Source organism: Boleophthalmus pectinirostris, unplaced genomic scaffold (genome assembly GCF_026225935.1).
Source record: "Boleophthalmus pectinirostris isolate CB_2022bp ecotype Guang Dong unplaced genomic scaffold, ASM2622593v1 HiC_scaffold_11, whole genome shotgun sequence".
In the NCBI taxonomy this organism is placed as follows: domain Eukaryota; kingdom Metazoa; phylum Chordata; class Actinopteri; order Gobiiformes; family Gobiidae; genus Boleophthalmus; species Boleophthalmus pectinirostris.
This window is the reverse complement of record NW_026570994.1, coordinates 3,252,574-3,269,304: the sequence shown is the minus strand read 5'-3', so window position 1 is coordinate 3,269,304 and position 16,731 is coordinate 3,252,574. Positions and strand designations below refer to the sequence as shown.

The window sequence follows — 16,731 nt, the reverse complement described above, 5'->3', positions numbered from 1 at the left end:
AAACATAGCGAAACAGGATCCTGTGTAGCGGGTTTATACGAACACTTCAAGACCAAAATGACGAGGCCACAGCAGCAGCCACAGAGAGACGAGACACAATATTCCAATTTAAATCAGTGACTAAAATAACTTTTGAGGGCAATTTTGTTACAGAAACTTAGAAATCAATTTTATTGATTTTTTTGGTTGTGTTTGGTTTAGCAATGGTTTATTCAAGTGCATTTTTGTGAGCAAGTCCTCGCTGTGAGCCAGACTACATTAGGCTAGTCCTATGTTAACAAGTCTGTTTTATTTAGGTCTGTTGTTTTTGTTTGTTTTGCAGTTCCTGTGTTAAATGTTTTTTTAGAAAGTAAGGTTTATTGATCTTTGAAAGCGTGTATTTGCATTTTTATTCCAATGTCTTTATATTAGTTGAAATTGGTCTCAAAATGTCAATATTATCGTTTAGCGCAATGAATTCTGGGTCAATTAATCGTCCAGCAAAATCTGTTATCGTTACAGGCCTACCGTGGCTCGGTTCGTGCGAAATATAGAACCCAACGCAATCCCGCTTAGGCATGGCAGGGTTCTAAAGTCCTAGTGTGAGTGCGTCCTATAACACAGTCTTTGGTTGGGAGCAAAGAGCCATTTTGAAAAAGTAGTTCATATTTATTTTGAAAAGTAAATTCTTTCCAAATCTTTTCTTACAAACTCCCCATTTCTCAGCTCGTCTAACAAAAGCAGAGATGATTCCGTAGACGTCCTAGCAGCTATACCTGACCACGTTTTTGTCTTTATGCTAATGCCACTTTTGTTTTGTGTCCTCCCTTTCCCCCTCAGCCTGGATCGGTAAGCATCGGCGCTGATAAAACTCTTAATTTTTCATAATAGCTGACAATCATGCATGCTTCTAATCCCCGCAGTAACACCACTGATGAGGCTAGCGGAGCGTCTGACCGTCCTGCCCTCTTTAGCAAGGACGCGCGGCTCCGAGTGTTAGCCTAGCGAGCTAATTAGCATCTTAGTTTGATTACAGTGGCTGCGCTTAATTCCGCTGGGCAAAAATAGACCATCATTTTCCCATTTTCTTGTTTGCGGTGGATCACGGTTGCAAACGCCCACCGATTTGCAAGTCAAATTGTGGCTTGGAAAGGGGCAATCATTTTAAAATCAGCATAAATATTTCATCACATCATCGTATCACAAGCTGTAATTTTCTGACCATTGATTGTATCTGATTTTTTATTAATTTTATATTTTCTAATTTTGAAATTGTGGGTGCGTGGTGTTCTTCACAGATGGAGCAGCATGTCTTCCATTTTAATTTTAGTTTTTCACTAATCAATCATTAATGTAGATTTTGTTATAACACTTAACGTAAGACATCATGACACTATGTTATTGTTATTGTAAAAAAGATTGTGTAATGTCTTCTCATTAGTTCATTCTAAAATATGAAAAATCCAAAATATAATACATTTCTGTTCTTTGTTCATTTATGTTAAGTTTTTATTTTAATATTTTTTTACATGTCAACATTTTATGGTCATACAAAATACTCTTACAGTGGCTCTATATAAGCACTGTATACATATGATGACTATACTCTTTAGAAATCAGAGTTGGAAGTACTCCGATACATTTACTGAGTATCTTGAGTAATAAAATGGTACTTCTTGGAGTAGTTTTCAAAATCATTGAGCAAGTTTTGGTTACTCCTCACAATACGATTAAGTCTAAAAGTGACAAAAGCTAAATTTGTGCTGCCTCTGGAGGCCTCTGCGATTTCAAGTACTATGTGACATCACACAAGACTGCCCTGATCTAGTGCAATAGTGGCTTTCTGAAACGCCAGGCTGCAGAGCTCGAGTTTGAAGTGTGGATACCTACCCCAGACCCCATCCCTCCTCCCCACTAACTCTCAAAGTCAAAATACAAAAAGTGTTTTCTAATTTAGTCAACTAAATTACAATGATGTTTTCCTAATCTAAAACAAAACATTTGAGTTAATCTTCACTTAAAATAAATCATTTCAAAAGACTTAAAGGTCCTATATTGCGCAAAATTCACTGCTCTGAGCTTTAAACCATGTTGTAATATTGTTACCTCATCAAAAACAGACCTGGAGGTGTGTTTTGTTTCATAGACATGTTAATTCTGATCCTGATTTAGTAGTCTGTCTACATCTCAGCTTCTTTTGTCTTTTGTTTAGTAGAGTTGGGCAATTCCAGGGCTGGAATTGTCCAAAAGATTCTAGTGAAGGTGTGTGGAGTTTAAAAACACAATGGAACACCTCCTGTATTACCACATGACATCACAAGGTGGAACAGAGTGTTTTTTTGTTTGAGAGAATTCATCCATAAATATGCAGTGTTTGTGTTAAACATGTGAGAATGAAACAAAACACAACTCCAGGTCTGTTTGTGATGAGGAAACAACATTATAACACAGATCAGAAAACTGCGTCATATGGGTCCTTTACGTCTAAACAAGTTGTTTTTCATAACTTTGTGCTGCATCTGTCCCTCAGGCGCGGCTAGCCCATGTGGCCGCGGAGGCAGATCTGAAGATCCCTTTCTCCAGTGAGCTGCCCTCTCGTCAGGCCCAGCTATCGGCCCTCAAGGACACAGAGGAGTTTGACGTGCTGATCGTGGGGGGAGGAGCCACAGGAGCCGGATGTGCCTTAGACGCTGTCACACGCAGTAAGAGACATCCACACACTCAGCTACCCAATGACCCTGTGACTGTAGTCTGTTTAGTTATTTAGTTTTTTAGTCGTTTAATCAATAATTGGTCACTGGAGTCTTAATCGATCAAAACTGGTATTAGTCATCAGTCACAGTAGTTCAGCTGGTAGAGCCTTTGTCCACTGATCCAAAGGTTGGCGGTTCTAATCTGTCTCTCAACATAAACATCGTTGGTGAGCGGTCAGTTCTATGGACTCACAGTTTGGTGCAGTTCCAGCTCACACAGGTAAATGCTGTCGTGGTCTTGGGCAAGACACTTAAATGTGTCCAAAATAAACAATATATCCAGCTGTTCTACACTCTCTATATTTAAAAAATAAATATACTTATTAATATTAAAAATATCCCAAAATAAACTTTCATAAGCTTTAATTGTTTCAACTCGATTATATGAGTTTGGAGATCGTTTGACACACAAATCGGAATCACAATCAAAAAATAACCATGTTGACATTTAAGTATTTGCAAAACTATTATAACCTTGTTCATTACCTGTACTTTTTGCATTTCAAATTTTAAAGTGTCACTGGGTATCTTTATTTTTGCTGGCCCTCTAATTACATCATAGCAGAACAGATCTTTCTTATTAGAATCACTGAAGAAGCCCACCTCACCCCCAGTGTCTGCTTATACTGGTGTGTGAATGGGTGAGTGGTTCCTTGATATAAAGCATCTTGAAGGTAGAAGAGTGCTGTATAAAAACGTGACCATTTACCATTTAGATGATAAGGATCATCATTTATTGAGTGAGTGAGTTAGCTGAAGATTTTGTATATTTTGGTATTTATAAGTGAAAAAGGGCAGATTAAACTCATGATTTGTGGTTTGTGTGTGTGCTTCCAGACCTGAAGACTGCCCTGGTGGAGAGAAGTGACTTCTCCTCTGGCACCAGCAGCCGCAGCACCAAGCTGATCCATGGGGGGGTGCGCTACCTGCAGAAGGCCATCATGAAGCTGGACTATGAACAGGTACTCGGACTAGGATTAGTCTGGACCCTTTACCAGACCAGTCACGTACAGTAGGGATAGGACAGTAATATTCATTTAGTGATAAAAATTGAAGACTAGAATCGTTCGGGGTACAGTTTGTTGCATCATGAAAAAAGATAATTATCATCATACCACTCAGTTGTGCAGAAAACACAACTCATATTTTTGAACAGTGAGCTATTTTAATCATTATTGGGCTGAACAATTTTGATTAAAAAAGTATTTTTTTTTTTTGGAGAAGTATTTTGGCTGGAATTACATTTGTGAATTATGTTTGAAGAGCAAGATTCTGTTCAGACTGCACAATGTAAACATGGAGTATTCACATTTGAGAACTGATAAACCTATACAAGAATCCCATGCATTTCAGAACATGTTTGTACAGATCTAACCTACAGGGTGCAGCTTTTACGTAGAATAGGACCCTATAGAGACACAGGTAGGGCATCTGACACACAAGGACTTTACAGAACATATTTGTAGAGTCCTAAACCACAATAACTAGATATTTCTATAAAAAGACAGGCAGTATACATTCTTTAATCTAAATAATAGCAGGCTTTGCTGTTTGATAATAGCAGCAACTGAAATTGTGATTTTGATTCAGTTGTGATTAATTGCACAGTCTTATCGTTAGTCACAATTACTCCAATCATGACACTAAACATATACCTCATTCCATGCCTGATACAGTAGGCATATGTGTGTATGTTTTTACACTGCATGCACATGTGTGATTTTTACAGTTCATTTTACAATACATGTGTGATTTTACAGTACGTTTTATAGTACATGAGTGATTATACAGTATATGTGTGATTTTTACACTGTGATTTTACAGTATGTGTGAGATTTTACAATACATGTGTGATTTTACAGTGTGATTTTACAGTACGTTTGATTTTAAAGTGTGATTTTAGAGTACATGTGTGATTTTCGTATGATTTTACAGTACATGTGTGATTTTTCTAATACATTTTTACAGTACATGTGTGATTTTACAGTACATGATGGTGAAAGAGGCCCTCCATGAACGAGCTAACCTGCTGGAGATCGCCCCGCACCTGTCAGCCCCACTGCCCATCATGCTGCCTGTGTATAAGTACGTGCTCTGGAATATCCTGTATAAACCTTCAGTCCCCAAATTTCTACTTTTATTTGGTTGACAATGTGTTTGAAAATTCTCAGTACACAACAGAAACAATAGTACAATAGAACAAGAATAGTACAATAGAAATCATTTCACTAGCTGACTAAACAAAACAAAACAAAAAATCATTGACTCGCCAACTAAAACAATTGTTAGTTGCGGCTCTAAACACACATGGAAACGCAAAATTAAGATATCCATCCAATCAAAATATTTCATAAGCTCTTTAAAGCGTACACTATTAACATTAACATTAAGACTTATTTATAAAACTGCATAAAAGAGTTGGAGAAAATTTTCAAAAACCCTGAAAATATTGGTGTGGAATGGAATTGTAGTGCTTTGTTTAGTTAACAAATATAAACATTTGGAACAATTATTGACGTCATAGTACAGATAAGCTGTTTTCTGATCATGTTAAAATGTTGTTTCCTCATTACAAACAGACCTGGAGTTGTGTTTTGTTTAGGTAAAAGGTAGCTGTTAACTTGAAGACTACCGCTTCATGACATCACAAGGTGCAGCAGAGCATTCTGAGCTTTGGAGATATAGACAGACTAATAATAAAGAGTTACTCAAACATGTGAATGAAACAAAACAACTCCAGGTGTTTTTGAGGAGATAACAACACTGTAACATGACTTAAAGCTCATAAGAGTCAATTTTGCGTAATATATGTAGTTAATACGATTAACTGAGATTCAGGAGCAGGACCACGCCTCAGCCGCCCTCTCCTCACCGGCGAACCACAACTCACCTCGACCACGCCTCTAATTTCCCAGAAGCCTATATGTAGCAGCCTTTCCCATCATCCCAGTTTGTCTCGGCGAACTCGACCCCACCCTCCCATCCCCTATTTTGTCTTTCAGTCATAAGACCCCTACAAGGGGGGTCCCACCCATAGTCTCAACCCAGCCATCTTTGCCTCGCTTTGTACATTATCAATAAACTACTTCGCACTATGTTGTCGTTGGCGTGGTCTTAGCTAGTGAAAGAACCATTAAGCAGGGTGATTGATAAGTGGATTGGACAATGGAATTTATATTGGTATAATCTTATGTTCCTCACTTTAATAATGAGGCAATCTATCTTTGAAAAGTTATTGAAATGTCCCTTGTACTATATTTATCCCACGTTGGGCATACAGTGACAAGTATGTTTATGATGACCCCCTTCCTTCAGATGGTGGCAGCTGCCTTACTACTGGGCCGGCATAAAGATGTACGACCTGGTGGCAGGGATCCAGTGCCTGAAGAGCAGCTACGTGCTGAGCAAGTCCAAGGCCCTGGAGCTGTTCCCCATGCTCAAGAAGGACAAGCTGGTGGGGGCCATCGTCTACTATGATGGTACGTACTCCACCACACCACAGGAATACACTCGATACTAAATAACAGTTTTTTTTTTACAATTTTATTTATAAATTTCGGTAGCACATTACAGAGTTTATATATCAAACATCATATTTATGCAATTTTTTCCCCAAAAAATAACCCCAAGAAAAAACAAAAAAACATAGAACAAAAATATATATATAAAAGACACACACAACCATGCTAAGGTATGGTGCCCATTTTATGTGTCCATGTATTTCAAAAATGGCTGCCATGTTTTTTCAAATTTTGTGGTCGAACCTGCAAAGGTAAATCTCATCTTCTCAATGTGTAAAAAACTCATGAAAGTAAGAGCGATGTAAACGTCATGTTAACGTTGGCGCCGTCAGTCGCACAATGGACGAGGTTGTAGAGCCAGTAGAACAGAGTCAGCAGTGCACAGGTAAAAACACATTCGTGTCTTGGAAATTATTCTCCCGACGTGAAATATAAAAGAAAATAACAAATATAATATCGCCTGAAAACAACCTGCATAGGCTCATGATGTCTGCACTACTGTCCTATAGTGACCTGCCACATGAGGGGACACGCACACAAACACAAACACACACAAACAAACACAAACACACACAAACAAACACACACCTTCATCATCGTCATTAACCTGAGAACGCGCGGACCACGTTTCCTTCCGTAGACGCTGCGCGGACATCGCTGTCCTCCCGTGAGCCGCGTGTGGATCGTGTTTTCTCGCTACGCTGCGTAAACCACGCTTCTTCCTGTGCGCCTCTAAACCAGAACTAACACCAAGACTAAAACCAGGACTAAACCAGGACTAAACCAGGACTAAACCAGAACTAAAACCAGAACTAAAACCAAACCAGGACTAAACAGGACTAAACCAGAAACCAGAACTAAAACCAGAACTAAAACCAGGTCTAAACCAGGACTAAACCAGAACTAAAACCAGAACTAAACCAGGACTAAACCAGGACTAAACCAGAACTAAAACCAGAACTAAAACCAGGTCTAAACCAGGACTAAACCAGGACTAAACCAGGACTAAACCAGGACTAAACCAGAACTAACACAAGGACTAAAACCAGGATTAATCCATTCCAGGACTAAACTAGGACTAAAGTAGGATTAAAGCAGGTCTAAAGCAGGTCTAAACCAGGACTAAAACCAGTGATGTCATATATAAAGCATTTCTCTATCAGTAATATTTTTCATATGGTTAAGGAAAGACTGGACTTTTTATTGTCTTTAAGTAGACAAAGGTTATTATGTTCAGATTTCCTCGTCTTTGCTACAACAAACAGTTTCTTATTCATGGAGACTTGGGCTCAACAGTCAATTTGGAGAGATTTGTTAAACAATAAATGACTTTATAAAGTCACTTTTTTAAATCTATATCAATCTTTTGATCTGCCACAATAATGTAATAATGAATTTAAATGAAAATACCTCAAACTGAAGGCTTTTCTCAGCAATTTTTAGGTGAGATTAAAATGAGATTAATTAGATTAATTAATTACAGATCATAATTAATTAATCTCTCAATTTTTTTAATCGCATGACAGCACTAATTTAAACATTTCAACTCGATTATATGAGTGTGCAGATTGTTTGATTGTTTGACAAATTGGAATCACGATCAAAATTCAATTAATTGCACGGCCTTAAAAATAATAATGTTCACTTTTATGTATTTGCAAAACTATTATAACCTGTACAAAACGTTTTCCATTTCGAACTTTAATGTGTCACTAGGAATGTTTATTTTTGCTGACTCTCTAACTACATCATAGCAGAATAAATCTTTCTTATGAGAATCTTTGAAGAAGTCACAGTGTTCTTGGACAAGCTTTGCGTTCTGTGTTGGCCTGTGGCTGTTGTGACAAACTGTACACAAGAGAACGGGCAGTCACTCTGGCAGTGAGTGAGGGCTAAGTGAGTGTGGACAGCTGGGATAACAGCTCATGTTTACAAGTGAGGACAGAGCAGTGGGTGGGGAGAGGGGGCAGGTGAAAACGGACATTTTCTGAGCACTCAAGCCTCAAATGCTGCACAATACAGGAGTACTCAAATCATTATAAAGCATTTTTAAAATAATAAGACATGCAAAATTCACTTATTTGACCTTTTAATCTTGTTATACCATTGTCCCCTCATCAGAAACATACCTGGAGTAGTATTTTTGCTTCACTCACTTTGGTTTCATTAATTTAAAATTCTCTGAGCCTCAAAAATGCTCTGTTTGCATATAGCCAGTTTTGTTGGGTCATAGATAAAAGTCCAACCTTCTGTGCTGTTTTTAAGCCCATAAACCATCACTGGACCACAGTCAGTTGCATGGCTCTATAATTCACTGGAGATGTGAGCTTCAGTTGTTTTTAATGTTAATTCCTGTTGCTGACAGCAGCGCCTAAATGTCTCATTGGAAGCTGGTGTAGTTTATGGAGATGCACTGATACTATGACGGTATTGGCTATTGCTACTGATATTTAAAGTTTTGATGGACTGGATATTGGTTTGTTGGCTTGTCCTCTCCGGGTGGGTGGAGAGTCCCTGCCTCAAGTGGAGGAGTTCAAGTATCTCGGGGTCTTGTTCACGAGTGAGGGGAGGATGGAGTGTGAGATTGACAGGTGGATCAGTGCAGCGTCTGCAGTGATGCGGTCGCTGTATTGGACCGTTGTGATGAATAAGGAGCTGAACTGAAAGGCAAAGCTCTTGATTTACTGGTCAGTCTTCGTTCCTCCCCTCACCTATGGTCATGAGCTCTGGGTAATGACTGAAAGGACAAGGTTGCAGATACAAGCGGCTGAAATTGTACGATTTTACTGGACAATGTGGACTCAAAACCCCCCATAATATTTTCAGAGTTGTGCTATAGTTATTTTAAATGATAAATAACTGTTACCTAACTCGTTTGCTTAGAGCTCAGAAAAGTATAAAACTTGCTCTCTGTCTGGACATAGAGAGCATGTGCTGGTCTCGGCTGTGTCTGCTCCCTCCACCGGGCTCCGGGCTCCGAGGCTTTGTGCTAATCTCCAGTCTGGAGCAAGGGCTGTGGCATTTGGAAAACTGACCTTCTCTGAGGGAACACAGAGAACCAAGACACAGAGCTGTGCCTCCGAGCAGCAGCTAACACCAAGTGTCTGATTCTCAGCTCTCACCCCGGACACACAGTGAACCCACAGCTGTTGTGAACAAGTACTTACCTTATTGTGGAAGAAAATAGTGGAGTCTCAATACTAACATTTCAAAACTCAAAAGACTTTATACTTGATACCGATTCTGATACGAAGATGACACTACAAGATACTCTTAGACAACAGAATGTGATTTCAACATTAAATCATAGTACTTTCTTAAATATTACTAAGTGGTCTTGCAGTGTGAACTGGTCTTTTTATTGGTCTTTTTATTAACTTAATAAGAGTAATGCTGATTGGAGCAGCCAGGATGGACAGTTGAGTCCAGTCAGAGAATCAGGAGACCATATGAACTGAGAATGTTCTTTAATGGTGGCAAAAGAAGAAATTCAATTTGTCAACTGGACACAAGTTTATTTTGGTTGAATACGTTTTGCAGCTCATCCAAGCTGCTTCTTCAATTTTGAATAGTTCTGAACAGAACTGAAGAAGCAGCTTGGATGAGCTGTGAAACGTATTTGATAATAAATTCAATAAACTTTTGTCCAGTTGACAAATTGAATTTCTTCTTTTGCAATAGATTCCACCTGGATGACTGAGGGATTCTACACAGTTCTTAAATAGTAGCAGCAGAAAATAGGAATGTAAGAATGTGTGTGTGTGTGTGTGTGTATAGAAACCATCTACCAGGAGATGTCAGACGTGAAAACTATCCCCTCTCCCCTCACCTAATCCCTCCCTTCACCTGGCTTCCTCCCTTCCCCTGCCTTGTTCAGGCTCACCTGTGCTTTCCAAAACTGGCCCACTGTCAAACTGCAACGTAGACATAGGTGATAAGTGAGAATGCAACATGGCCGGTCTTAATTATGGATAGAAGCTTTGAATCGTTGTTGTTGAACACCTGTCTAATCTCCTGTGTTTATTCTATGTTTTCAGGACAACACAATGACGCCCGCATGAACCTGGCCATCGCTCTGACGGCAGCGCGTCACGGAGCCGCCATGGCCAACTACACAGAGGTGGTGTCCCTGCTGAAGCGCACCGACCCTGGAACTGGAGAGGAGAAAGTGTGTGGGGCGCGCTGCAGGGACGTGCTCACGGGTCAGTACTATTCTTCCCAACACTCCCATACACTACACTGCACTAGATAATTATGGATGAGCTGTGGTTAATCAATTTCTTTGTTCACTCAATCGTTTGCTCTACCTCTTGGGACAATCAATTCCACTATCAGAATATGAGTTCCCCTGGGTGACCTGCTATCACACAAAGTAAATAAATACTGCCTTTATCTGTCAGAGTACTCACCACGAGGTCAAACCAAACAAATCATGAGGCTACTGCGTGTTTTCTATGATACGTGTGACAGGTTTTGATGATTCTCCAATTTTGACTTAATTTGGTGGGATATCCTGTTGTAGATATAAATGATAGTTTTACACAAATTAAGAAAGAGACTAGAGAGTTGTATTTTAGAGAGTTCCATATTAATGGCATCACACGAGAATTCTCTTCAAAAGTTTGACACAAATTACAATTTTAACACATTTTTAACACAGCCAAGCGTTTTACTGTGCTACCAATGCCATCACAAGCAGTGTAGCCAGAAATAATCTCCAATTGTCTTCCTTATAACAAGCACTGAGTGTTTAAGTCTATTAAAGATAATTGAACCTTTCTGCAGGTGGAAAAGTCCCTAAGCTCCAACAAAAATGACCCATGAGAGCTCATTTTCAAAAATTCCTTTTGAAATGAAGGAAGTTAATATTAGATGTTTTTATTATTTTAAACTAATCAGAATATGCCAAAGTTTATCTGGTAAAAAAATTTATCAGCATCTAACTGTGCCCACATGGGGAACCGAGGCTCCAAATAAGAGGCCAGATAGGTCAAATTTTTTTACCATATTTGGGGCTCTACACCCTCCGCATGAAAGCTCAGAAAAGTGTGAGTTTGTTGTCAGAAATGGTCATTCTCTCAAATATTCAGGTTCAACAGCTGAAAAACTGAAAAAAAATTAAATAAATTGAGTGGCAACCAAATTTGAGACTTTGGGGGCCCTCAAGCACCCTTATAAATTAAGGTTTCCAAAAAAGTGAGCATGGCCCCAAAATGTCAATGGCCCATAAATCAGGAACAACTGAAGAAACTGAGCTAAAGTCTTAAATTCTTTCATTTGGCAATTTTAGAAATTTTTTGAGATTTTTTCAGCCAAATGAGATGGCTCATAGGGGAGATTCCTTGAAAATGACTAATTTCATATGGATGGACCCTGGATTTCCAGATCTTATAATGCTTCCATGGTTATGCTCTCTCCACTAGAAAAGTTACATAGTGCACTTTTATGTATTGATTTCTATAATGTGCTACATTGGCTGAATAAATAATGGTTAGGAATCTCCAATTAATTTACTTGGGTGTTTTTAATGAAGAAGTCTACAGCCAAATCCTCTGTCACTAAAAGTATGTTGCTTGGAGCAAACACAAGATGGTACGGGATGAAATTTGGAATATTTTTGTGTCTTTTTTTGTAATTCGTTTGTCTTGACCTCATGACCTCTGCCTGAACTTTACCTGACCTCTGCTTGACCCCTCCAGGAGAGGAGTTTGACGTGAGGGCCAAGTGTGTGATCAACGCCACCGGGCCCTTCACAGACTCTCTGAGGAAGATGGACAACCAGGAGACCGCCAACATCTGCCAGCCCAGCGCGGGGGTGCACATCGTCATCCCGGGATACTACAGGTACAAGGCCCCTCCCTCGAGTCTGATACTGCCTCTAAAGAAGTTTAAAAAGCCTGAAAATGTCTTAAAGTTTTCATATTTAATGTTCATGTGACAGGTTAGACTACTCTTTTCACTGAAACATAGTTAACATGATTATTCAAAGATTTGAGAAAATAAACTCCATTGTTTTTTCTAGTTTGACAGTTTTGCTGAAGTTCAAAGTTACATCATAGGCAAAATATATGACATATACTTAGAGCTTATTGATACTGTGCAGCTGATGTCATCAACATTCCCTGGGGCCTGATGCTAATTGAAGGCACTGCTCTGTCTGAAACTTTGTTAGACTTTAAAGTAGGTGTAATTTTAACACAATGTGACCACAAAGAACTGATTTAGCTGGAACATGTGAGCTGATTTGTGCTGTTAAACAAGTCCCTCTCACAGTCACAGTTTTTCAGTTAGTCACTTTCACCTTTTTGCTGAAAATCAGACACCTAAAGACGACCACGACTGTACACCTGTATTGATCACAGGCCCCTGAAAATGTTCCATAATCCATGTTATCAAGCATAGATCAAACTATCTTAGACATTTGCCCCATTTACATGAAAGCTTTAATAATTTAATTTGGAATAAAAATGTATTCCACTTTTAAAACACTATGTAAACCCTTTATTCCTAATGATTATTTGGAACTAAACATAATTTTGAATTAAGTGAGTGATTTATTAGGATTTTAAGCCAAATTAATTTATTCTTCGATCATGTAAACGTTTATTCCTCTTAAAAATCATTCTGGTTATTTAGTGCATGCTCATTGAGTTGTCTTTCTGACACGATGACGCACTGCAAGATGGTGAAAAAAGGAACACTGCGAGTTGTCCTCATCATCATGATTATCATCATGAACTCATAAAACAACAGCATGTGGCCTATAACTTTAACTATACACAACTCACCGCACATCAACCTGGAGCAGAAGCTCTGAGTTCAGGTAACAGTCCTTGGTCTTGTGTTGTTCTTCATGTGTTGGTGTCTTGAGATAGGTCCAGAGGCTCCGTCCTCCATGTGCTGGTTTTGGACAGGGGCGAGCAAGACCAGTGCGTAGTGGATTTTATGTATTTTCCATGTAAACCCATCCATCCATCCATTTTCTTCCGCTTATCCAAGGTCGGGTCGCGGGGGCAACAGTTTGAGAAGGGCCTCCCAGACTTCCCTCTCCACACACACACCTCCAGCTCTTCCAGGGGGATCCCGAGACGTTCCCAGGCCAGCCGAGAGACATAGTCCCTCCAGCGTGTCCTGGGTTTTCCCCGTGGCCTCCTCCCAGTGGGACATGCCCAGAACACCTCCCGAGGGAGGCGTCCAGGAGGCATCCGAAACAGATGCCCGATAAACCTTAATTCGTAATTATTTTTTCCATGTAAACTTGGAGGAGAATAATTTAATTCAAAACTATTTAATTCAAAATACTTCATTCGGAATCAAAAACATAATGTAAACGTCATGTAAACATGATACAACATTGCTGAACATTCCACCATAGAACTTAACTTTATTGGAGAGTCACTGTTTTTATATCTAAACTGATGATGCACAAATGTTCAACTTTAAAATTATAAAGTGGTCCAAAGTGTCAGTCTTCAGATCATAGTAAACATTTGTATCTGAACAGAAATAGCATCAGATTAATGGTATGGGACAAATACCGAGAGAAAGTTCACATTTCATGGACTGAAATAGATTCGACTGACGACATTAAAAGGCTGTGCTGTGGTTGTGAAATCTCCCTGAAGTTCAGCCTCACACCTCCAGGTCACTGCCCTCGTGCGCGGTCAGACGTTATCTCACGAGGCTTCCATATTTAAAGAGAGACTCAACACCTAAACTCGGCCCACAGCCACATTTCAAGAGGACTAAAGGGGAGAGTGAGGGATGAGGAGAGGGCTGGGTCTGGAGGACTAAAGGGAAGAGTGAGAGGGAGGACAGGCAAGGTATGGAGGACTAAAGGGGAGAATGAGGGGGGAGGACGGGCAAGGTATGGAGGACTAAAGGGGTAAGTGAGGGGGAAGAGTCTAGGGGACAAAAGGGGAGAGTGAGGGAGGAGGAGAGGTGGCATTTGAAGGACTAAAGGGGAGCGTGAGGCCTGGTGGCATCACTTGCTTACGTACTTAATCATTTTATAATTTAGGGTTGCAGTAGCTCCACTGATAGGGTGATCATCCCTGATCCGAAAGTTGGTGGTTTGAATCCTGCTTTCGACATAAACATCAATATTAGAACATGACAATAAAATCTTGAATCTAGTAGAATGATCAGATCCACTGACCCACAGGTTGGCGTAGGAAATTCCATTTCCATTTCATTTGAGTAAGACACTTAAACCAATTTGTCCCCAGTGTCTGTGAACACTGATGTGGGAAAGACTGAGTGGTCCCTTCATGTAAAGCGCTTTGAGTTGCTTGAAGGTAGAAAAGTGCTATATAAACCAGACAGAGGAATCATCTCCAAAAGAAAATCTGTATTTAGTTTGTGTATTTTTGTATTTCAGGATATTATAACAAAGAGTATAGACTCATTTTACTGTATGTCCCCACAGTCCAGACAACATGGGTCTGCTGGATCCGGCCACCAGCGACGGCCGTGTCATCTTCTTCTTGCCTTGGGAGAAGATGACCATCGCGGGGACCACAGACACCCCCACCGACGTGACCGCCCACCCCATCCCCGGAGAGGAGGACATCAACTTCATCCTGACAGAGATACGCAACTACCTCAGCCCTGACGTGGAAGGTACGCCGGCTGTTAGTGTGCGGACGGGACGTGTGTGTTGTGTCTAAATGCATGTGTGTGTGTGCCTGTTGCAGTGCGCAGAGGAGACGTGCTGGCAGCCTGGAGCGGCATCCGGCCCCTGGTCACCGACCCCAACTCCAAAGACACCCAGTCCATCTGCCGCAACCATGTGGTCAGTGTGAGCAACAGCGGGCTGGTCACCATCGCAGGTAACTCAGTCCAGCTAATACAGGAGAAATCACCACCCTTGAAATACATCTAGTGTCACGAAGTGTATAGACCATTTAAAAGTGTGTGTTCAGATTCATTCGAAATATCACACTGGAGGAACTGGAGGCAGAAGTGGAACATAATGTAACCAGAGAATATCACAACAACAATATCAAATATGAAACATACATTTATTCAAATAGAATAACAAACACAATAACTCACAATAAATTTCCATTGTATCTACAGATACAATGACAGATATATTAGACTCTTGATCACAAATTGTACTTTTTGTGAAGATTCAGTATTTTTGTGTCCGTAAATTTTTTGGTATAGTATGAAAACAAAATGGAAAACCATTTGCTTTTTATTTATTAGTGTTTTTCTTAAACCAACAATTAGTTTTAACATTGAAACATTGAAACTGAAAATAAATGCAAAGTGCTGCTTGGTAATACTAATAAGTTAAATAAAATATCCTCAAATAAGCAACAAATATACAAAATATTATAAAAATAAATTCCTTGTAAACATTAAACAAAACTTTTCAAAAAGTAAAGTGCAGCACTAACAGTTCCAGCATGAACTTTTACTCAATCTTCATATTTTTGGCCAGAAAAACCAACTTGTCCACATTGTCTGCAGTAAGTGCAGCCCTCGTAAATATTTAAGAGTGGAGCTGCACATGTAATGGTCGAAATGTAACCCCACACAAATTTTACAAGCTCACTTGTGCACTTCCCTTCACTGAACTGACCATCCGTACCAAAATGTTTCAGCATGAATGCATGTACCATTACACCCCTAGTATTTTATGAAATCTCTACCCTGGAAATTCTAAATTGTTGCTTAAAAGTACCATGATGATTTTAAAATCCATCCACATTTCGTCCTGACATTCCCTGACGTTCCCTTCACATCCCAGTGACCGTGCTGTTGTCCATGTTACAGGAGGGAAGTGGACCACATACCGCTCCATGGCGGAGGAGACCCTGGACGCAGCGGTGGAGGCGCACCAGCTGAAGGCCGAGCCCTGCAGAACTGTGGGGCTGATGCTGGAGGGGGGCAGAGGCTGGACCCCCACACTCTACATCAGACTGGTGCAGGACTACGGACTGGAAGTGGAGGTCTGAACTGGGGCTGGGAATCAGAGAGCAAGACCATACATCATAAAGATGTACTGAAAATGTCACCAAGTGGAGATTCTGCCATAATCTGCTCTGCTGCCATAAATGATATAAGCAGCAGCTCTTGTAGTAGAAGTGAGACTGCTGTTAGGATGCTAGTTGTTGTCAGCTTTACCATGATGGCAAAACGCCGCTCTTAGTGCAGAGTCTGTAGTGTTCTAATCAGTGTGTTATGATATAGTGTGTTTTTAGCCTGACACTGGTGCTGAAACAGACATATGTCACAGCAAATACTGGCAGAGTTTAGCTTCATTACAAAATAATTACAAAAATGTACATGAGCATTCAACAGAAAGATGATACAGCACTAGTTACACAAGACCAAGTTACAGGTTTGATCTGTGGAGAGGAGAGACCACTCAGAGTAAATGCAGGTTTTAAAGGCATTTTTGAGAAATAAACACACCTGTAACTGAATAAATGCAACATAGATTTAATTTAAAGTTTAATGCTACA

The 16,731-nt window shown here is 39.9% G+C and overlaps 1 protein-coding gene across 1 annotated transcript in view; it reads left to right on the top strand.

Annotated features, from left to right (window-relative positions):
- The window catches only part of gpd2 (glycerol-3-phosphate dehydrogenase 2 (mitochondrial)), a 35,805-nt gene that overhangs the window by 7,653 nt on the left and 11,421 nt on the right, over positions 1-16,731 (top strand). Inside the window, exons 3-11 of the mRNA XM_020927069.2 lie at positions 2,510-2,681; positions 3,570-3,694; positions 4,720-4,817; positions 6,048-6,211; positions 10,291-10,455; positions 11,953-12,097; positions 14,682-14,875; positions 14,950-15,084; positions 16,040-16,215. Coding sequence (XP_020782728.1) covers positions 2,510-2,681; positions 3,570-3,694; positions 4,720-4,817; positions 6,048-6,211; positions 10,291-10,455; positions 11,953-12,097; positions 14,682-14,875; positions 14,950-15,084; positions 16,040-16,215 — 1,374 coding nt within the window. The remainder of the gene's footprint in view (positions 1-2,509; positions 2,682-3,569; positions 3,695-4,719; positions 4,818-6,047; positions 6,212-10,290; positions 10,456-11,952; positions 12,098-14,681; positions 14,876-14,949; positions 15,085-16,039; positions 16,216-16,731) is intronic.